General features: G+C 36.6%; 1 protein-coding gene across 1 annotated transcript in view; it reads right to left on the bottom strand.

The window, feature by feature from the left end:
- Positions 1–1702: 1702 nt before the first annotated feature.
- Positions 1703–24326, bottom strand: part of LOC115232214 (metalloprotease mig-17-like) — a 30136-nt gene continuing 7512 nt past the window's right edge. The window contains exons 5-7 of the mRNA XM_029802059.2: positions 11983–12096; positions 5933–5984; positions 1703–1942 (exon numbers count right to left, since the gene is read on the bottom strand). Of these exons, the coding sequence (XP_029657919.2) occupies positions 1755–1942; positions 5933–5984; positions 11983–12096 (354 nt within the window). The 3' untranslated portion in view covers positions 1703–1754. The remainder of the gene's footprint in view (positions 1943–5932; positions 5985–11982; positions 12097–24326) is intronic.

Here is a 24326-nt window from a genome sequence, read left to right on the forward strand (position 1 = left end):
AACTGAAAGAGAATGCCTTCTAGATATTATCTTCTTATGAGGCATGATGTGGTGGCCAGAACATGCTGGAACAGGATATAAAAATAAAATACGAACAAAATCGACTATATTGAGGCTGATGGGTCGAAAGAATATTGGTAAAACTTAAAAATTAAAAGAGGCAAGTTAAAAAATAAAAAGTTGCATAAGAAAAAATTTTGTTCTATTGTTGGAACCTATATTTTTCTGACCATGTTGGTACATTCTGGGCATGGTCAGAAAAATACGGGAGAAGGAATATGTCTAAGAAGTTTTCAAATCCAATACCCAAGATACACTTCCAGTTGCATACTTCATCATAATTGGAGCAACCAACCAACTTGAAGCAAAGTGTGGCTGAACTTGGGTTAGTAGGGAGAGAATACAACTCCTTGATTCATATGCTACAAATGATCAAAATATTTGGGGCAATAAAAATCTGCAAGTGCTTCTTAAGATTTAAAAGATGATGAACAAACTAAGATGAATAAGATGCTTTGCACTACTATCTTAATACCAAGCAGGTGATCATCAAAATTAACTTTAAACTAAAAAGCAAAGAGAAAACACACATACATGAGGTAATATAACATGCAAGTTTTCTTCCACAAGTTGTAATCAAGAGGATGTTGAGAAACATCATAGTGAAAAGAGCACCACCCCAGGAAGTGCTAAAATCATTCTGGTCAAAGATCAAGAACAAAAGGCAAGATTTTAATCAGAATACCACAGTAATATAAGAAAACTGCACCAACATCAACAGTAAAGAGTGTATGATGAATGTAGAAACTTTTACCAAAGCTGAGGGAAAGCTTCATAATAGTGATGCACCAGGAAGAGACATCTAGCTACTGGTACATGACATTGACCTTATATAGAAAATCAATAATACACATATTTAAAAGGAGGGACAGAGTGATATACCAAACTGGCTTGCCATAGCATGAACAAACACTGTCACCAAGAACCAAATCATTCTTCTGGCAGAGAATTATAAGCTTATAGATTGTATGAACATTATGTACAAATTGTACACCAGCTGCCTGAACCAGTTTTTTCAAGATCATTGAAAGTCTAACGATATCGCAGAAGGGTGAAAAGAAAGGAATGTGAAGAAACATTGTGACATATGGCTTGATTCCAGAAATGCATTCAATCCCATTCCTCATTCATGGCTATTGAAGTCACAACAGTTGGTAAAAGTACTTTTTGCCTTAGTTTCTGCCATTGAAAGGTTAATGAAGACCTGGTGCACAATTCTCATTCTTTTGACTGAAAGTGGAATAATTGCCCCTGATGTTATTAATATTTCAACAGAATTATCCTAAGGTGAAAGTCTATTTGTGCCTCTGTTTATTTTGGCCCTAAATCCATTGTCATTTTTTTGCTCTTGAAAATCCAGTGCTTATGTCATAGGAACTGTGAAAATATGTTTGATATGTGACAATTGGCATTGTTGGTATCCAAAAGGAACATACATACTTAAATACATACACACATACATACTTAAATACATACACACATACATACTTAAAAACATACATACTGAAATACATACACACATAGCAATGTCTTATCGACAGTGTCTAAAACTTGTGTTCAGCAGTTCCATGATTAATCATTCACTGTTGTACCTCTCATTAATATTTTACCAATTAATATTTTACCATTAACCTGTGGTATACAAAGACAATCTTTATCACACAAACCACCTCTACTTTCCTCAGGTTCCACATTCAATTTTGTTTCCTACCTTTGTCTGGATTACATGTTTTGCAGCAATGGGCCCTTTGTGCCTGATTAACACAAACTCCTGGAACCAATTCTAAAAGTTGTCTACAATTTGATGGTACAATCGTTTTGTCACTGCCTGGAAATATCACCGTAAACCGAAGATTCTCATTATCTCCAAATGGACATTTCTCTGAAAAGATGGGAAAATGGAATGAATGAATAACAGGACGAATGGGAAAATCTACAAGAATATGATGTTAGGTTCAATTCCACTTTACTGCTTCATTTATAGTATATTATCCTACAACCTCTCTTTAACCAATGCCTTGTGAGTGTAATTTGATGAATAGAAACTGTAAGGAAGTCTGTTTTATATGTATACATAATATATATAAACGATGAACACATTACACATATATCTATATATGTATGTGCATATATATATATATATATATATATATATATATCATCATATATATACATACATACATACATAATACATACACATGGATTTTTAAGGTGTGACCTAAAATGAAGATATGATTTTCTTGGTACATATTGGTCATTGTTAAATGCTCTGAATTTCATTATAATTCTGCATAAGGATTGTTGGATTTACCTGTCATACATGGGGATTTACCTGGGATTTGTATTCTACTTACATTTTCTGGTATCTACTTGTTCGACATTTAACCTTATTCTTCTATACTGAATGCTTACTTGATATCTGCCAGGATTTTTTAATCCCATGTTTTCTTTATATATATAATATATATATATATATTATATATATATATATATATATATATATATATATATTATATATTCTTTCTTTTGCTTCAGTCATTTGAATGTGGCCATGCTGGAGCACTGCCTTTAGTTGAACAAATCAATCCAAGGACTTATTCTATCAGTGTCTTTTGCTGAACTGCTAAGTTACGGGGATGTAAACACACCAGCATTGGTTGTCAAGTGATGGTGGGGGGACAAACACAGACACACAAACATATGCATACATATATATATATGATGGGCTTCTTTCAGTTTCTGTCTACCAATTCCACTCACAAAGCTTTGGTTGGCCTGAGGCTATAGTAGAAGACACTTGCAATGGGACTTAACCTGCCACCATGTGGTTGGTAAGCAAGCTTCTTTATTTCATTAAATTGGCCATATAGGCCTTACAAAGAGAAGCTTGTGGGCTGGACATGGACAAGATGAGATGAAATGAAACAAAATGATACGGATGAGAGGGATGTCGGCGCCCACCGACCGACAAACCCTCGAATACAAAGTTTCTTACAACAATACAAAGTTTCTTACAACAATTCTCTTTGTCAGATCCCCCAAGCAAAGTGACTTGCTGCCTGCAGACAACTCTGCATCGACAAGTCGGGGCCTGCAAAGAGGAAAGCAAATTCTTCCTTGTCAAAGGTTGGTAAATTTTAAGATTATTTATGGTCATGTATATGCATGCTTGTGTATTGGCTTGTATGTATTTATATAAATGCTGGTTGTGGGGGGACAAAATTTATACTTGCTCCTCAAATGTAGAGGAGAAAACACTGATGGGAGAAGAGCTAACTCTTCTCTTAGTTTGTTAAAATATACCTGCACTTTGGAGGGCTAGAGGAAAAGACTTCACATTTAAACTTTTGGTAGACACCTGGGTGAAGGAGCTCTTCTATATGATTTTTGCTGCCACATAGAGTCTGCATCTCCTAAAGCTGTTAAGGTAATGGTTGTGCTTTTTTAGTATTTCTCATTTAATGTAATGTGTTTTTCTACAATGTCCATACATATCTCATCTGAATTGTGACATCATATTTCTACTGAATATTAAATGACAACTTGTGGTTGTTGAACCTGGTCCTGAAGAGACATTTCATCACATCTGCATATTTCCATGTGTTGTCATTCTCTAACATCTTTCTACCTTTGCCTCATATACTGTTTAGTGAGCATGTGGTGTTACTGCTGCATGAGAAGCATGCTTCTGTGTTAGGTTTAGAGTATTTACTAGTATTTTCTTTATATTGGCTGTACAGCTAAAGAGAATCTCAAAGTATGTCTATGCATCTAAGAAAAATGCTTAACAACTAAATTAAGAAAGATTGTAGCTATACAAGTTTTTACATTAAGGGAAAATAAAGATATAAATCATTTGACGTTATGGTAGTGTTTTTCCTTGTTGGGGGGTTAAAGTTGAACATATAACAAATCTTATCTTTGAAACAAGTAGTGACCAGGGTCTTTGTTGTTGTATAGGGCTGTGGCTTTGAAGATAGCTTGGAGACTCTTAAGTTAACTCCCTTCACCAGGTTTTTGCAAACTATAGCTAGATTCCTGTTTTCTTTACATCTCGTCATCTTGACTTTTCTATTGATATCAATAAAATAAGGAGCAGAGAAAATGCTGGAGTTGATATAAATGACTAAAACCCTTGAAAGCGATGTCCCTGTATGACCACAGTCTATTTACTGAAACCAGTAAAAAATGTGTTTTCTTATAATTATTTATTATATAATTACTACATTTGTTGGTGTATAAAGTTACTTTCACACTCCTATTTTACAAGTATATTTGAACAAATTTAGTATGTTTCATCATACACTCATTTAAGATATTTTAAAGTGATTATGTAGGAGAACATATATTTTCTCTGCATTTAAATACAGGGTAGCACATAAAAAAGCAACCCAGGTTCTGTAGCATAGTGTAAATACAGAAATAAATTTATACACATGAAAAAGCACTCAGCCTTTCATTTGCAACACTCAAATCCATGATGTGGCCACATTAGATGCAAGGCAATTTTTTGATACATTTAAAAATTACAAAAAAAAAAAAAAATCCTTATGTGACAGCAAATATGGTAATAAATATTTCTACTTTTACTTAGATTTTACACACTTTTATTATTGACATCATTGAAACATTTGTTACAGGAGATGAGAATGCTCCTTGGCCATTGATGTTGTCATAAGTCTGTACCCCTATTCAACTACCCAAGTAAATAAACATTAATGTCATTAGAGTGTACCATCTCTGCTGTGCAGGTAAGTCAACATTAATTTCAATAATAGTTTGTATCCCAGCTCTTGTATCCAAGTAAGTGAGCAAGTGAACATTAATTATATTTATAAAAAAACAGATGTTATCATTATCATCCTCATCATCCAGTGTTTTAAATCCAGGTTTTGTCCCCATTAACAGGGTATGTGTGTGTGTGAGTGTGTGCCAGATCTACCTCAATGCCATAGCAACCACCCTCACACTATCTCACCATCTTGCCCTGACTTGGGCATCCTCCCTTCTCAAGCCAACCCTTCTAATTTCCTCCTCCACCTGTCTCCTCCACATTTTCCTTGGTCTACCTCGCTTTCGCACTCCATTTACCTCAAATTCAAGTACCCTCCTCAGAACATGCTCCTCATCCCTCCTCAATACATGCTCATACTACCGCACTCCATTTGTCCTTGCCAGCTGTTGCACCAATTCCTCCAACCCCAGCATCCTCATCAAGTTTTCAGTTCTCCTTTTATCAAACAGCTTCACCCCACACATTTCTCTCACCATTGCTCTCTCAATCCTTCTCAAAATTGCCATCTCTCTTTCTCTCAGACACCATGTCTCACTCCCATGTTCCACATTTCCTGAACTTCACCCAGCCAAGACTTGCTCTTGCTGTCACAGATGCTTCACATCCACCACTTACATCCACCCTATCTCCCAAATAACAAAACCTTCTCACTGTTTCCACCTCATCACATAGCATTTTCACTGGTTCTGCCAGCCCTCCAATTCTTTTCTCACATCTTCCACAAACAAATTCTTTTGCTAATCTTAGGGTCACCATTTTCATACATCTACCATGAATCCATTTCTCACATCTCATAGGCAACACTACATTTGCCATTACCCTCTTCCCACATACACTACATGGATCCACTTTACTCACTAACACTTCTCTTTCCACCCCGCTCACTATCACCTTTGTCTTCTCAAAGTTTACCTTCAAACCCTTGCTTTCAAACGCCTCCTTCCATTTCCAAAACTTCTCCCTCAATCCTTCCATTGTCTCACTCATCAGAACAAGGTCATCCACATACAGTATCTCCTTTATCAACTTCTCTCTTGCACTGTCCGTCACCACATCAACCACTATTGCAAAACTCACCATCTATTTTAGGGGCTGCAGTATCATATACACATTTTCCAGATACGCACCACTGAAACAGATAAGAAATATCATATTAGTATATAATGGCACTATAAGCAAGGTGTATTTATAATTTATTTAGTAAAGAATACCAGTACACTTTATATATATATATATATATATATATATATATATATATATATATACATACTAGCATATCCATGTTGTCAAAAATGCTGACAGTTTTATTAATTATAGAAAATGGCACATCAACACAATGGATGAAACCATTGCTAAATGTCAGCAATCTAGAAAATAAAAGTACATACACAGAATTGAAGCATTTGAAGTATTGTTCACATAATGTGTGTGTGTGTGTGTGTATACATGCATACACATATCACACACACATACACACACACACACACAAAGCGAATAAGTAGCAAGGATGTCAAAATATTAGTGCATAATGGCCATTTCAAGCAGCTCCATTTAATCGATCAATGCAAACATTACATGAATTTGGAATAAACCAGGATACTCCATTATAATTTTTTAGCAAATTTTTCATCAGTACTAGAGACTAAAATACATTGCTTCTTTTTGCTAAATTCATTTGCTAAATTCATTCTGCTACAATAATTTCGGAAAAAAATACCTAAAGCCTACTTTAATTTAGAATGGCAGGAAATAAGGGGATCAAAGAAGAGGAATGATGATAGAGCTACATTCATCTTTATATAATAACTGCAACAAGTAAAAATTTTTTTAATTCTAGCATTGATACATTTGACTAAAAAATTTTCAAGGTGGTTCCTCAGCATGGCCACAGTCTGATAACTGCAACAACTAAAAAGGAAAAAAAATTCTGGGGTTGATATCTTCAACTAAAGATTCTTCAAGGCAGTGCTCCAGCATGGCTTCAATCTAATGACTGAAACAAGTAAAAGGTGAAAAAAACAAAAAAATAATCGAAATATATAACTGGGGCTTTTGTCCAAGAGGCTTTTGTCCGTGGGGCTTTTGTCCGTGGAGCTTTTGTCCAAGGGGCTTTTGTCCTACACTCATTTTAACTGTGTAGTATCTCCATCACTCACACAACACGTGTAAACACACTTGCCACATTACGATCCAATCAACATAAGACCATTTCTGTCCCCAACCACCATGCACAAAAAAATGAAACGTAAATTAAATGATACCCGTATTATTCAACCAAAGGATAAGAAACGGGAAATATGTACTTAAACTTGTAACACAAAAAGTATGAAAAACTACATGTGCAAAACCATTTAACACCAGAAATGAATGGACCGGTACCCTATGAAAATGATGACCATCAAAATAAAGGGCCAGGCATTATTCCTCATGTCCCACAAATAAAACCAAAAAAGAATAAACGGACATGTGAGGAATATATTTTAATCCTACATGCTTATTTTACAGCAGTGCTCCACCCACAGAATGAAAACACAACAACATATACAGATAAAATCTGGAAGAAAAATAACTTAGATAAAATTTGGGTACAGCAATGAATCATAATAAAGTAGCTAACAAAATAAAAACAAGAACAAAAAAATACCAGAAATAGAAAATGAACACTTAAAAGGAAAAATACAACAGGAAAACGTAGATAGTAACCACACAGCAATAGCAAATAATATCATAAGCACTGGGACTGTAAAATATGAAGACAGGTGTAACATGTCCAACAAAAATGAAGTAAACAACAAAAGACAACAAACCCAGATCATAAGAATGTATAATGATGAGCAAAATGCACCAAGCCAGAACACCACAAACAAAAATATGAACAGGAGGGAATACGTACAAATCTAAAACATGGAAACAGCAAAGGTGAAACTAATGATTATGATACTCTACAAATGAGTATAATCAAAGAATTGAAAGCCTCAGATCTCAATATGGGCCACCCAGAAATTAAAATTGATAATAAAACAACATCGATAATAAATAGCATGAACCTGGCTATCACAGAACTTATAGCCAGAGAAACAAATGTCAATATGACCAGGCTAAATGATATAATGTATGCAGTAACCTCTGTGACCAGAAAAGAAGCTGGTTACCTCCTAAAACCCACCCAAACAGGAGCATCACCACACAAACAAACTCTGTGGATATATAATATCCAGAAAAAATAGAAAATAAGAGAAAGGATCTGTCAATTCTTAATGAAACTAGTAGACAATCAACAGAAGAGAAGAAAAATCCAAGGCAACAAGAAGAGAAGAAAAATACTATGTAAATACAAAATTACAGAACAAGGTATATCTGAGGTAAAAGGACAGCTAAAGCAAGATATCCTCACCAAAGCACAAAGAATCCATCAGTATGAGAAACGCCAACATTTCTTTGAACAAAATGAACAGTTCAACTCTCATCCCAAAAGATTCTGCCAAGAACCTGGCAAAAATAAAATTGAGATCAATGCAGTACCAACAGCAGAAGTGGAAGAATTTTGGAAAGGAATATGGTTGGCGAAGGAACAACCACAGCAAAAATCTATCAAAACAATGAACATAGCACCTGAACAACAATTGAAGAGGTCAGCCAGGCACTGCAAAAACTAAGCAATGGGAAGGCACCCGGGCATGATAAGATCCCCAACTTCTGGTTAAAATACCTAACAGGAACATATAAAACACTGGCTGAGAAATTTAATGTAATACTAGCAGAGCCAGAGTCAATGACTGAATGGCTCATGGAAGGGAAAACAATCCTAATTCCCAAATCCACTGAAACAGCAAACCCATAAAATTATAGACCGATAACTTGTCTCCCTACACTTTACAAAGCCTTTACTGCAATAATATCGCAGAGAATGAGCAAACATCTGGAAGAATATAACCTGTTTCCAGAAGAGCAGAAGGAATGCTGCAAGGGCTCATGTGGATGTAAAGAAGGGTCTAAGTATGGCCTGGTTTGATTACCAAAAGGTTTTTGGTAATATTCCCCACACATGGATCCTAGAAACACTAGCCATGAACAAGGTAGCACAAATAATCATAAGATATATAAAACATTCCATGAATAAATAGCAGTCAGTGCTACAGTTCCAGACAAAAAAGGGACTCATAAAAACCAAAGCCAATCCCTTTAGAAGAGGAATATTCCAGGGAGACATGCTCTCTCCACTCCTTTTCTGCTTGGCACTGACACCTTTATCTAACATGCTAAGCAGAAATGGATATGGATATAACTGTTATGACAAAATAATCAACCACCTGTTATATATGGATGATCTAAAACTGTAAGCTACAAATGTTAAACAGCTGGAAACGTTACTCTAGACAACATGGATTTAACAAAGAAATAAGCATGAAATTTGGCTTAGAAAAATGTACCAAAGCAACCTTGAAAAGAAGAAAACTAGTTAAGAGTAGCAACATCACACTAGATAAAGCAAATGAAATAAGAGAATTAGACCATAGCCAGGCATACAAATACTTAGGAATCAATGAACTAGATATAATACAACACACACAAATGAAAGAGAAGATAAGAAAAGAATACTATAGACGAGTTAGATTAATACTAAAAACAGAGCTCAATGCAAAAAACAAGATAATAGCTGTCCCAGTTATAAGTTATAACTGGGTTCAAAATTAACTAATCAAAATTATGGAATGTATGAATCTATTTGGTATTGCATCAAATGTTGAGCAATTGCTTGAAAAATGTATGACAAATTGGAGGATGGACCTGACAGCATTCAGAAGTTTAGGGACAGTAGAAATTAGGAAGGGCATCTTCCAAGGGGACTACCTGTCCCCACTAATCTTTGTACTGTGCTTGATACCACTGACACTGATTCTGAGGAAAGCAAAAGCTGGATATGTATTCAAAAGCCGCCAGTAAATAGTCAGCCCTTTGTTATTCATGGATGATCTGAAACTTTATGGTAAAGATGAAGCCCAAGTCAGTTCCTTCATTGATACAGTGTATACTTTCAGTGCTAATATCAGAATGAAATTTGGACTGAGAAAGTGTGGTGTATTAGTCTTGAAGAGAGGCAAAATCAAATGTATGGACAGGCTAACAGTACTGTCGGGAAGGTTATGAAGCAGATAGAAGAGATGGGCTATGAGTACTTGGGGATTTTGGAAATGGATACATTGATGGAGAAAGAAATGACAGAAAAATTTAAGGTGGAGTACTTGCACAGTCTGAGACTGATCCATAAATCGATTGAAGCTATCAACCTAGTTTCACTCCTTAGATATGGAGCAAGAGTAATCGCATGGACAGTAGATGAACTAAACAGCTTAGACAGAAAGACAAGGAAGTTGCTAACTAGGTATGGGACTCTCCACCCAAAAAGTAACACAGACAGACTATATGTACCAAGAAAAAGAGGGGGAAGAGGACCTATTGGATGCGAACACAGCATTAAAGCAGAAGAAAACAACATAGCATGGTATGTAAAAAATGCTACAGAACTGTTATTATTAGAAGAATAATTGTGTAGGATGAAAGATTGCAATGATAAAGCAGTGTACAAGCAATTGAAAATGAATGAAACTGAAAATAGGTGGGTAAAGAAAAGAATGCATGGACAATTTCATAAGGATGTTAAAGATAAGACATACAGAGAAAAAAGATGGCTGTGGATGACTAAAAGTGATTTAAGACTGGAAACGGAGGCTCTAATCTGTGTTACCCGAGAGTAAGCACTAAGAACAAACTACATAAAATATAGAATAGACAACACACCAGAAAGTGATAAGTGCAGAATTTGTGGACAAAATGGTGAAACCGTATGGCATATTACCTGCCAATGTACGCCACTAGCCCAGAAGGAATATAAGAGATGCCACAACAATATAGCAAAGCATGTCCATTGGACACATTGCAACAAGTATGGATTTGACAGAGAAAAAAATTTGGTATGACCACAAACCCGAAGGCATCATTGAAAATGATAATGCAAAGATCCTGTGGGATTTTATGATTCAGTGCGACCATGAGATAGAGAATAGGAAGCCAGACATAGTCTTAATTGGGAAAGATACCAAACGATACTGGATCATAGTTATAGCGTGCCCAGCTGACAACAATATATGTGATAAGGAAGAAAGAAAAGTCAATAGATATGACAAGTTAGCTTGGGAGGTTAAGTAGTTGTTGCTGAGAAAGGTGGTAGTAGTACCAATAATTGTTGGAGCCCTGGGAACAGTGAGTAAAAACCTTGAGAAGTACATGGAACATATAGGGGCTGCAATAAGGGTGGAACACTTGTAGAAAACTGAACTGCTTGGGACCACTTGAATACTCCGGATGGTGCTTGAAAAATAAGGGGTGTTACCTTAGTTAGTTCAGTGGTAGTGAACAGCTGGCACTGTAGTACATCTGCAGTGTTAGAAGCTGTGTGAAGACTATAAATAATAATAATAATGATAATAATAATAATAATAATAATAATAATAATAATAATAAATGCCCTGATGCAGTACCAGGCAGTGGTTCTCATGGCTTCTGATCTTAATTGACTGGATGTGTTATCATGTACATTGTTTTGTCTTGGTATAAAAGATGGGCTACAGCAAATATTCTGCTCAATACCACAGATTTGCTTGTCAGTTGTTTGACCTTAACCAGTTGAGCATGTCCCTTAGTGGCTGACGATATGTGCATCTCTGATCACGAGCAGAAGTAGTGGGGGAGCATCATAGCCATGTGTTGAGAGGGATTCTTTGGGGTTTGAATAATTCACCTCTGGAAACATGGGTGGTTCATTCAACATCCTTAAACAACCCTTATTCAGGGACCTTTTGAGCGGGATGGGCTACTCAACCTGAAGAAAATTCTAACTGGGCCCCACCTGCAAGGTCATGTGCTGTTTATCTTTTTATGAGATCACAATATCGTGCACATATGGTTGTGATGCATGTGCCTGGTGTACCCTTATCAGACGGGTAGTCATGATGGGTATACCGGGCTTCGTATATTTTACCCCAGTGTCACTTTGATGGCATGAACTGCTCTCTCACTCAATAATAATAATAATATCAAGCCAAAAGAAAGAAGGAAAATTTGCCAACCTTTTTGCTTCCACACGATGTCTTATGTGCAGCATGTTGCTCTCTACAGGAATTGGCACCTTCCAGACATTGTAAATTTAAACACAGCTGAGATAAACTCTGATTGAAAAATATCTACAAAATAAAAAGAGAAAACAAAAAATATAAATGAAGTGACTACAAAGAATTTGTTATATTCTATAAAATGTTTATTTGAAATACTGTAGGTGCAAACATTCCTATATGGTTAAGAAGTTTGCCTCCCAACCACATATTTCTGGATTCAGTTCCACTGTGTGGTACCTTGGCTAGATGTCTTCCACTATACTCCTGGGCCAGCAAAAGCTTTGTCAGGGGATTTGATAGATGGAAACTGAGAGAAGCTTATATATATATATATATATATAATATATATATATATAATTATAATGTAATGGATATGCATGATAAGTGCTTGGGCTAGTTTTACTACTAAAACTCTGACCTAAACTGCAACTAAAACATAAAACAAAAGTGGTGCTGTAGCTGCCTAGCAATGATGGTTATGATGGCTGAAAAGTTCAGAAGCTGACCAAGATACTCTCATAGAATGTGACCAGATGAGGTTTATTTTTCAACATATCTCTTCTTGCAGTTCACACATATCTTCCATCAGTGTTGTAGTGCTTGAATCCTTTTGCTGAAGAAACTTTTATTCTGTTGGCCAAAAAAGTCATCAACAGTAGATATAACATCATCATCATTGCAATATTGCTTCTGGCAATCATCTATTGGGGTACAGATGATAGTCAGATGTGGTAAAATCAGATTAGGGGTGGGGTGATCAGCCAGTTCAAAGCAACAGTTGCACACAGCAGCCATTGAAAGCAGGACTTGTATGCTGGAGTATTGTCTTGATGAAAGAAGACATCTTTTGTTAGTTTTCCTGGGTATTTGGTCCTAATAGGCTTTTGTAATTACCTCAGCAAGCTGGTGTGGCCCTTTTTAAGATAGTCAATAAACACAATGTCTTTTGCATCCCAAGAAACAGAAGCCATCATCTTCCCTGCAGATGAAACAACTGCAGGTGAGGAGGGAGTGTTTCCATTTGCATGGAATGTCTATTTGTCTCTGGCTCAAAGTGATGAACCCAACAATTGGGCAGCTTGGGAAAACATTCAAGGAAACTAGCTGGGTCTGGTTCAAACAATATCAGATTTTCCTGTGATGTGATCAGCCTGGTGCGCTTTTGATCAGGTGTCAGAAGATGTGGCACCCACTGAGCAGAAACCTTCATCATGTTAAGTTCATTGCGCAGAATATTCTCAACTCTCTCACGGGATATGTGAATAGCACTGGCTATTTGATTTATAGTCAATTGCCTCTCATCCATCACCATGTGGTGAACATGATTGATGTTTTCGTCTGATGGCAAATTCTTCCTTCACCTCCTAAATTCAGTCGCCCACTTTTGCATTATTGATAAAGTTGGAGCGTCATCTCATAAGGTATCAATTATGTCAGTATGAATGTCCTTGGGGACATACTTTTTCTGCAGGTCCTTGATAACATCACAATACCGAATTTTGTTCATTTTCAAGAGAAGTTGCTACTAATTACTTTTGAAGTCTTCTTTGAACAGTCAGATGTTAGTTTACCTGGCAGAAAATAAGTAGTTATTAATAAGTGTTGAAATTAAAGCATGCAAGATTTCACAGCTTTAGCATTACTCTTCATAGCCAACCTATGACCTTTTCAATGCACCCTTGAATAAGTAGTTCTTCATTGAATAGGTATATATATATAGGTATATATATATGTTACTAAGGTATGTGTGTATATATATGTATGAGTGTATATATATGTATGTGTGTGTATATATGTATGTGTGTGTATAAATGTATGTGTGTGTATATATGTAGTATATATATATGTATATATGTAGTCCTATTTATCATAGTCCTCCAGGCAATAACGGAGGAATTCAAGACAGGATGCCCTTGGGAGCTCCTCTATGCTGATCACCTTGCTCTAATTGCTGAGTCACTATCAGAACTGGAGGAGAAGTTTCAGGTGTGGAAACAAAGATTAGAATCGAAGGGCCTTAGAATCAACCTAGCCAAAACCAAAGTCCTAATAAGTAGGAAGGTAGACCAATCATAAACGACTTCAGGTAGATGGTCCTGCTCGATCTGTAAAAAAGGTGTAGGTAGAAACTCTATAAGGTGCACCAAGTGTAAGCTTTGGACACATAAGAGGTGCAGCAATGTCAAAGGAAGGCTAATTAGGAAAATAGTTTTTGTCTGTGGCAGATGCTCAGGAGCAATAAACACTGGAAATGTGCAGTGATCAACTTCTACCACGTTCCAGGGAGAAAAACTAGAAGTAGTTGATAGCTTCCGCTACCTAGGTGACCAAGTCAGTAGCTGGGGTGGGTGTGCTGAAAGTGTAACTGCTAGAGTAAGAATAACCTGGGCAAAGTTTAGAGAGCTCTTACCCCTGCTGGTGACAAAAGGCCTCTCGCTCAGAGTAAAAGGCAGACTGTATGATGCATGTGTATGTACAGCCATGCTACATGGTAGTGAAACATGGGCCGTGACTGCTGAGGATATGCGTAAGCTCACAAGAAATGAAGCCAGTATGCTCCGATGGATGTGTAATGTCAGTGTTCATAATTGACAGAGTGTAAGTACCTTGAGAGAAAAGTTGAACCTAAGAAACATCAGTTGTGGTGTGCAAGAGAGACGTTTGCGCTGGTATGGTCATGTGACGAGAATGGATGAAGATAGCTGTGTGCAAAAGTGCCACACCCTAGCAGTTGAGGGAACCTGTGGAAGAGGTAGACCCAGGAAAACCTGGGACGAGGTGGTGAAGCACGACCTTCAAACTTTAGGTCGCACCAAGGAAATGACTAGAGACCAAGACCTATGGAAGTGTGCTGTGCGTGAGAAGACCCGACAAGACTAGTGAGACCATAACCCGTGGCCTCTACCTGGTATGTAGCCAGTCGACTTATACATACCTTTCCTTCTTGGGACACAAAACTCCACTTGTGAAGACCCGTTGAGGCAAGTGAAAATCAAAAAATCAAAAAATCAAAATCAAATCAGATATCAGAAAGCAGAACCAAAATCGAAGTCGATCAACATCAATGGAAATTGCGGCTGTGATACCAGTGCCGGTGACAAGTAAGCGAACCATCCGATTGTGACCGTTGCCAGCGCTGCCCCGACTGGCCTCTGTGCCGATGACACGTAAAAAGCACCATCCGTTCGTGGCCGTTGCCAGCCCCGCCTGGCCTCCGTGCCGGTGGAACATAAAAAGCACCATCTGTTCGTGGCCATTGCCAGTGCCGCCCCGACTGGCCTCCGTGCCGGTAGCATGTAAAAGCACCATTCGTTCGTGGCCATTGCCAGCCTCACCTGGCCCCCGTGCCGGTGGCACGTAAAAGCACCATCTGTTCATGGCCGTTTCAAAGATTTCACTGATATTATTCCAAGGGAATAAATGGTGTAAAACAATGTAATCTTCTCTTCAGGGAAGTGAAGAAATGAAACTCGTCAATAAGACATTTTAACAGAAAATGATGGATATGTATAGTGATTTACTGAACGCTATTAATATTGTTTGAAAAAAACGTTATACGATATAATGTCAGAAGTAGCCTATAGAAAGAGGAGGGATATTTTTTTAGTTAATGTTAAATATAAAAAGAAAATTAATGTTTAAATTATATATACTGATAGAGATTACTTATAGGAACTAAAGGTGTGTTTTTGCCAATGTTTACATCGATATGCACACTCTATAACTATGTTTACTAGGGGATTGTTAGAAAATATAATGAAAAATAGTTCAGAATTACAGAGAAGATAGAATTCCTTGGCTTTGTCATAAGGTATTGAGATTGAGAGAATCAACCATTCTAAATTAAATTGTTCATTGTGGTCTTTTAGATCCCAAATTAATTTACTGAGCCCAGTACTGTTACGTTTATTCCTATCCCTAAATGTTGAGTAATGGATAGAAATTCTTTTAGATAACTCTAACGAGCTTCCAATGTAAAATCGTACTTTATTATGAGTACTGATTATACACTGGTATATAGAATTTTTTATTTTACAGTTACTTAACATAAACTTAATTCTGTTGGAATTGACTTCAGATACAATAACCTTGTTATTAATATTTCTAGAAAGATGGATGGTATTAGCTAAATTAATGTTAGTATTAGTAAATGTATTTATATTTAACAGGTTGTTATTATGTGAAGGGATAATTTGTAAGAGATTTTTTGTGTTGGAAAAACTAATCCTAACCATATTTTTTCCGTGTTAATTGTTAACAAGGGGAAAATACACTCATCTATTTATATATATATATATATATAAGAAAGAAAGAAAGAAAGAAAAAGTGAAAAATGTGGTATCACTTTAGAATATATAATTTATAATTCAATATAATTGCAGAGTTGTTAGATTAAGAAATAATGCATAGAGTCTCTCACAGTTGTTTCTAGACTAGCTGTGCATAGGGTGCATAAATCATTGAGCAAAGATTTCCATATAAGCCAAACTGTCTTCAGAGAGGAAGAATCAAAGAATATTCTTAAAGGATATTAGTAGTTATCAGTTCTGTCATTAAAGAATTAATGAATATCCTTAGTAAAAGATAACAGTAGTTACCAATTCCATCATTGAATACTACTCGTTTTTTTACTAAGGATATTCTTTGATTCTTCATAGTTGGCTTGTATGGAAATCTTTGCATAATGATTTATTACAGCATTTGCACAGCAATTCTAGAAACAGTATTATTTCTTAATCCCTTATTTACTCTAACAACTCTGCAGTTACATTTGAATCATAAATTTCATGCTCTAAAGTAACATCATATGTTTTGCTTGTTCTTTTTACCTTATCATCATCATCATCATTTAGCGTCCGTTTTCCAGCTCCGTCTGGCACCTGTGTGGGTGGCATGTAAAAAGCACCCACTACACTCGCGGAGTGGTTGGCGTTAGGAAGGGCATCCAGCCGTAGAAATACTGCCAGATCAGACTGGGTCTGATGCAGCCTTCTGGTTTCACAGACCCCAGTTGAACCGTCCAACCCATGCTAGCATGGAAAACGGACGCTAAATGATGATGATGATGATAAGGTAAAAAGAACAAGCAAAACATATGATGTTACTTTAGAGCATGAAATTTATGATTCAAATGTAACTGCAGAGTTGTTAGAGTAAATAAGGGATTAAGAAATAATACTGTTTCTAGAATTGCTGTGCAAATGCTGTAATAAATCATTATGCAAAGATTTCCATACAAGCCAACTATGAAGAATCAAAGAATATCCTTAGTAAAAAAACGAGTAGTATTCAATGATGGAATTGGTAACTACTGTTATCTTTTACTAAGGATATTCATTAATTCTTTAATGACAGAACTGATAACTACTATATCCTTTAAGAATATTCTTTGATTCTTCCTCTCTGAAGACAGTTTGGCTTATATGGAAATCTTTGCTCAATGATTTATGCACCCTATGCACAGCTAGTCTAGAAACAACTGTGAGAGACTCTATGCATTATCTTAATCTAACAACTCTGCAATTATATTGAATTATAAATTATATATTCTAAAGTGATACCACATTTTTCACTTTTTCTTTCTTCTTTCTTTCTTATATATATATATATATATAAATAGATGAGTGTATTTTCCCCTTGTTAACAATTAACACGGAAAAAATATGGTTAGGATTAGTTTTTCCAACACAAAAAATCTCTTACAAATTATCCCTTCACATAATAACAACCTGTTAAATATAATACATTTACTAATACTAACATTAATTTAGCTAATACCATCCATCTTTCTAGAAATATTAATAACAAGGTTATTGTATCTGAAGTCAATTCCAACAGAATTAAGTTTATGTTAAGTAACTGTAAAATAAAAAATTCTATATACCAGTGTATAATCAGTACTCATAATAAAGTACGATTTTACATTGGAAGCTCGTTAGAGTTATCTAAAAGAATTTCTATCCATTACTCAACATTTAGGGATAGGAATAACGTAACAGTACTGGGCTCAGTAAATTAATTTGGGATCTAAAAGACCACAATGAACAATTTAATTTAGAATGGTTGATTCTCTCAATCTCAATACCTTATGACAAAGCCAAGGAATTCTATCTTCTCTGTAATTCTGAACTATTTTTCATTATATTTTCTAACAATCCCCTAGTAAACATAGTTATAGAGTGTGCATATCGATGTAAACATTGGCAAAAACACACCTTTATTTCCTATAAGTAATCTCTATCAGTATATATAATTTAAACATTAATTTTCTTTTTATATTTAACATTAACTAAAAAAAATATCCCTCCTCTTTCTATAGGCTACTTCTGACATTATATCGTATAACGTTTTTTTCAAACAATATTAATAGCGTTCAGTAAATCACTATACATATCCATCATTTTCTGTTAAAATGTCTTATTGACGAGTTTCATTTCTTCACTTCCCTGAAGAGAAGATTACATTGTTTTACACCATTTATTCCCTTGGAATAATATCAGTGAAATCTTTGAAACATGTGTTGGAAGTAAAAGTATTTGAATTATACCTGCATTAAGCTCTATTTATTTATATATATATATGCAGGCAGAAATGTCGAGAAATTCAACAAAAGAATTAGTGACAGTGCAGGAGAATTCGAGGGCAGAATGGAAGGATTGAACAGGAAGGAGTCAAGATGATATATCGTCAAGATCATCATCATCTATATATCATCTTGACTCTTTTCCTATCCAATCTTTTAATCCTGCCCTTGAATTCTCCTGCACTGTCTCTAACTCTTCTGTTGAATTTCTCAACATTTCTGTCTGCATACACCACTCTGCTCTCAACACATCCATCTACTGCAAGCACACAGACTCACACTTTTATCTTAATTTCTCCTCTTCTCACCCTACCCACACCAAGCTCTCGATTCCCTACCCCAAATTCCCTTGTCTATGCAAATTCTGCAGTGACGACCATGACTTTGAGACCTAGTCTCAACTCATGGCTCACCACTTCACCCTATATGGATATCCCCCTCACCATTATCTACACTGCCCTTGTCTGGGCACAATCTGTGGACTGTGCATCTACTCTTTCCCCTTGCACCTGCCCCACTCTTACCTGTCTGCTGTTTCCCCTAATCTACCACCACTCCAATGCACCATTCTCTGAGCCTTCTGGTGACTCTAGCCTAACTCCTCCACCTTGCACATCTTCCCTAAGTCACTCCTTCCTTCCTTCAAACAAGCCCAAAACCTGCATGACCTCCTGGTCCACAGTTTCTCCCCTACCCCTGTCTCTCAGCTTGTCTCCTTCCCTGCTCTTACCCACACTGTTGCATCTGCCCCTACCTCTCTAACACCACTATCCTCACTGGCACCCACTGCTGTCCCTATTACATCACTGACTCCTTTACCTGTACCTCCAGTAATGTTATTTACTGCATCTCCAACTCTCTCTCTGTCCTTCCCAGTACATTGGTCAAATGGGACGCTACTTGGCTGACTGTTTCATGGAGCACCTCCAAGACATCAGACTTGGCAATGACACCCTGGTCTCAGGCCACTTCTGCTCTACCTGTCAATCACTACATCTGTCTGTGTTTGGACTATCTCTGCACAGGGGCCACCTGGACTCTCACCTTTGCCGTGAACAGGAATTAAGCTTCTTCTTTTGTTCGTTATGGGCTCAACTTGCTTCCTCTCATCATCTGACATCATCCCACACACCTCCCACATTCAACTGCCCCTCCCCTTCACCTATACACCTGCATATCACCTACCTCAGTACCCTCACCACACACACCATTATGCAAACACCCATATTCACTGTTCAACTCATTACTCACTTCACATACCATTACACACACATCTGCAAACACATTCCCACTTCACACACACTAGCACCAAACACTTTTCAGCACCCACACCACACACCATTATCCACACACTCTTCAATAGCGTCCCCACACATACCACTATACAAGCACTCCTACACACTGTTCAACTTAGTACACACACCACACCATCATGCACACTCCCACACCCACACATAAACACATGCAACATGCATAGACACAGATAACTTTTGCCCACAAGCATACACTATACACATGCACAACAATTTTATAAGACTGACAGAGGTAGTTGAGTTTAACTCAAGGAGTTAAGAGTTGCTGACAAGGATTAAGATGCTATGCATCAAAATCCAAAATCGTTTCATCTAGGTAAGCTGGGGACTTACCTCCCTTTGCCAGTCATTCACTAAGTAAAGTGCTTTGTGGCTTTGGAGTTGTTTCTAGCTCTTGTTTCTAGTAATAGCTGGTGCTGGTCATTACCCTCTGTCACTTTTGTGACCTCTATTAATTTTGCCTATATGTGTGTGTATGTGTGTGTGTGTGCGTGTGTGTGTGTGTGTGTGTATGTGTGTGTGAGTGTATGTATATATGTAATATATCCAAGACATACATGCTACAATTCAAACGGAAATCAATTTGCCCTGAAGAAGTTTTTGCTTTCAACTTCATAAAGCAAATGTGCAAATTTGGATAGTGCAACAAACTGAAACGTCTCATAGGCAATATGACTATGATAATTAATTAATATATATATTGATTATCCTCTGTATGTATTCTCCATTTTTATTTATATTGTTAAAATTTTTTCTCCTATACTGAAAATAATGGAAACCTCTATAGAGACAACTAGAATTTCAGAAGTCTAAGGTACTAATATCGAAGAAGAATGAATGATAAACTCTAGTACATATACACATATGCAACTTCCAATATCATTAATCAATATAGAGTGTATGCTGGTGTATGCTTGGATAGAACAACCTCTTTCCATACAAACACATATATATCATCATCATCATCGTTTAATGTATGTTTTCCATGTTAGCATGGGCTGGACAGTTTGACTGAGGTCTAGAAAGCCAGTGGCTGCACCAGGCTCCAATCTGATCTGGCAATGTTTCTACAGCTGGATGCACTTCTTAACACCAACCACTCCGTGAGTATAGTAGGTGCTTTTTATGTGCCACTGGCATGGGAGCCAGTCAGGAGGCACTGGCATTGGTCATGTTCGGATGGTGCTTTTTATGTGTCACAGGCACAGGAGACAGTCAGAAGGCCCTGGCAATGATCACATTTGGATAGTGCTTTATACAGGCCAGTCAGGGGGCATTGGCATCGACCACGTTTGGATGGTGTATTTTATGTGCTACCATATAGCTTAGTTTTTCCTTGGGGCTGGCCAGATTGGAGCAATCTCGAGTATAACCAGCCGAAATTGCAAAGATAATCTAGAACTCGACTGAGGATAGAAAACTTTGAATGACCCGTCCTTGTTTTCTTTGTATCTTCTGTCTGGATGTTTTGTTGTCTCTTTTTTGTATCACCTAACTGTCTGGATGTTTTGCATTCTTGTCCCACTTGTGTATTTTTTATATATAAAAAAAATATAGCAGCGTACATACACTTTGGTCTCTTATATGTAAGTATATATATATCTAAATTTTGTATGACTCTATTATTCTTTCTATTCTTTAATTCCTTCTTTCTATCAACCCTTTCACGCTTACTTGTTCATTCCACTCTTTGTTCTTTTATTCCCCCTCTCTCACATTTCCTGACCTTCTCTTCATGCTAACTTTCCCTTCTCTCTTACTTCACTGTATCCCTTTCATTTTTTTCTTGCCCCTCCTTAATTCTTCTATCTCTCTGCCTCTACATCTCTCTCCTCTCCCCACGTGACTGGTGTTTGGCCAAGCCTGACCTTTCTTTCTTGGTTCGACTCCCATCCGTGCAACATCTATATTCCTCCCTGTGTCTGTCTAATCCTATGTCCCTGCCATAAGGCTTTATTTTCACACACACCAGCTTAATTTAATTCATCCTTAGTCAAAAGACACATGTTATTATGTCCTGTTATTTGCATTTGTATTTGTGTAACATTCTCTGTTTTTTTTTCCGTGCTTGTTTTCATATACATTCGCTGCTTTCTTCCAAGGAATCTAATGCTCTTAGTTTAATTTTTCCTTGGGGTTGGCCAGATTGGAGCAATCTCGAGTATAACCAGCCAAAATTGCAAAGATAATCTGGAACTCGACTGAGGATAGAAAACTCTGAATGACCCATCCTTGTTTTTTTGTATCGTCTGTCTGGAAGTTTTGATGTCCCTTTTTTGTATCACCTAACTGTCTGGATGTTTTGTGTTCTTGTCCCATTTTTGTATTTTATATATATACATATCAGGTCATCCCATAAGTGCTGTCCGATTTTACCTTTTTTAAAATTGAATGAAATTTAATAGTATTTTAGGATGTCTAATGGAATTAAAAATTATTATCATGCATTTGTGTACATTTAAACTAATTAAATATTATTTTACAGAATAATAGAATTAAAATTTCTTTGATTAAAACCCTTTCTAACATGGAAGTATCTAAAGAGCATTTGAGGCACATAATGCTTTATGAGTACAAAAAAAGGAAACTCTGCAGCTGAAGTGACTCGAAACATACACTCAGTTTATGGGATAGAACGCTTGAATGAAAGAATTTGCAGAAGACAGTTTGCAAAATTCAGAAGTGGAGAATTTCAGCCTTAAAGATGAAGATCAAACAGGACATCCAGCTGAGTTTGATGATGAGATCCTTGAGGCATTATTTGAAGAAAATCCTGCATTATCAGTTGAAGAATTGACAATAAAGCTTAGTTCAAACCATACAACTGTTCATTGTCATCTTCAACAAATTGGAAAGGTTCCTAAACTTGGAAAATGGGTGCCTCATGAATTGTCTCAATGCAATCACAAATCCTGAGTTGACATCTGCTCTTCTCTCCATTCTCATGAACTCATTTCACCTTTTTTGGATAGACTTGTGACTGGTGACAAAAAATGAATTTTCTGTCAAAATGTTAAATGTTGTAAACAGTGGCTTGGTAAAAGGGAAAAAGCTCAACCACAACTGAGAAGGGAACTTCATGGGAAAAAGGTTCTTCTCTCTATCTGGTGGGATTGCAAAGGAGTAATTCACTTTGAATTGTTATCACCTAATGCAACAGTCAATGCTCAAGTCTACTGTCAGCTTTGAAGAAAAAAGATCCACTTTAGTGAATTGAAAGGGAGTAATGTTTCATCAGGACAATGCACAACCCCACACTGCAAATATCACATCACAGAAGATTGAAGAGTTTGGTTGAGAAAAAATTCCTCATCCACCTTATTCTCCTGACCTTGCTCCTTCAGACTACCATTTGTTTTGTAGTTTACAGAATCATTTGGGGGATGTAACTTTCGCAAGCCAGGAGGAGGTCGAAACAGACATTTCAGAGTTCTTCGCTTTGAAACCAAAAGAGTTTTACATTCATGGGATTAAACAGCTTGTAAATAGACAGAAGGAAGTCACAGATAATCAGGTAAAGTACAAGGATTATTAAATTTCAATTAAATATAACATTTGATCACTTTTCTTTATTCAAAATTCAGACAGAACTTATGGGATGACCTGATATATATATATATATATATATACATATATATGTTTATCAGTTTGTTTTGCAAGATTCCTGATGTGAAATCAGGTGTTGAAACAGATATTGTTGTATTTCGGGCTGGTCATTTTTTTTTTGCCAAATAAGCACACACACTATATATAAAGTAATAAACGAGTGAAGAAAATATATATACATATTTTTTTTTCTTTTCTTCACTCATTTATTACTTTACTTATTTTATTATTTTAACTCATGACCATTGACCGGAAATCTTTCGTCACATATCTGTGATCTCTTTGGCAACGCTTTTCATAATTGTGTGTGTTCTTGCTCCACTTACTCCATTCTCTTCTTCTAAGATAGGTATGCATATGTTTGTGTCCTTGTTTTTGTGTGCACATGTTCATGTTTGTATATGTGTGTATGTATGCTTGTGTGTGTGTCATAGTGTTCAGCAGCAGTGTGACCTTCCCTTCAGCCCCATCCTCTCACTCCATTGTGCTGCTGCTGTCCTAAGACCTGAAAATATGGTACAGTTCCTGTATTCCTCTGTGTATGTGTGTTTGCCCATGGTGTTGCCATCATGGTTGTCACTGCCACTGCTGCTGTCATTATTAATCATGAATGCAATGAATATAACAGGAACAGGCTTACCTTGTATGAACTAAAGAAGCAAGGAATACAAATACTTCGAGATCAATTGATTTCACTTTTTATATGAATATATTTAAAGCTTGCCAACTGGATATATATAACATTTGAAGCAAACCCATACACACACACAAGAAATTTCATGGACAGCCACAAAAAT

Source organism: Octopus sinensis, unplaced genomic scaffold (genome assembly GCF_006345805.1).
Source record: "Octopus sinensis unplaced genomic scaffold, ASM634580v1 Contig20026, whole genome shotgun sequence".
Classification (NCBI taxonomy): Eukaryota; Metazoa; Mollusca; class Cephalopoda; order Octopoda; family Octopodidae; genus Octopus; species Octopus sinensis.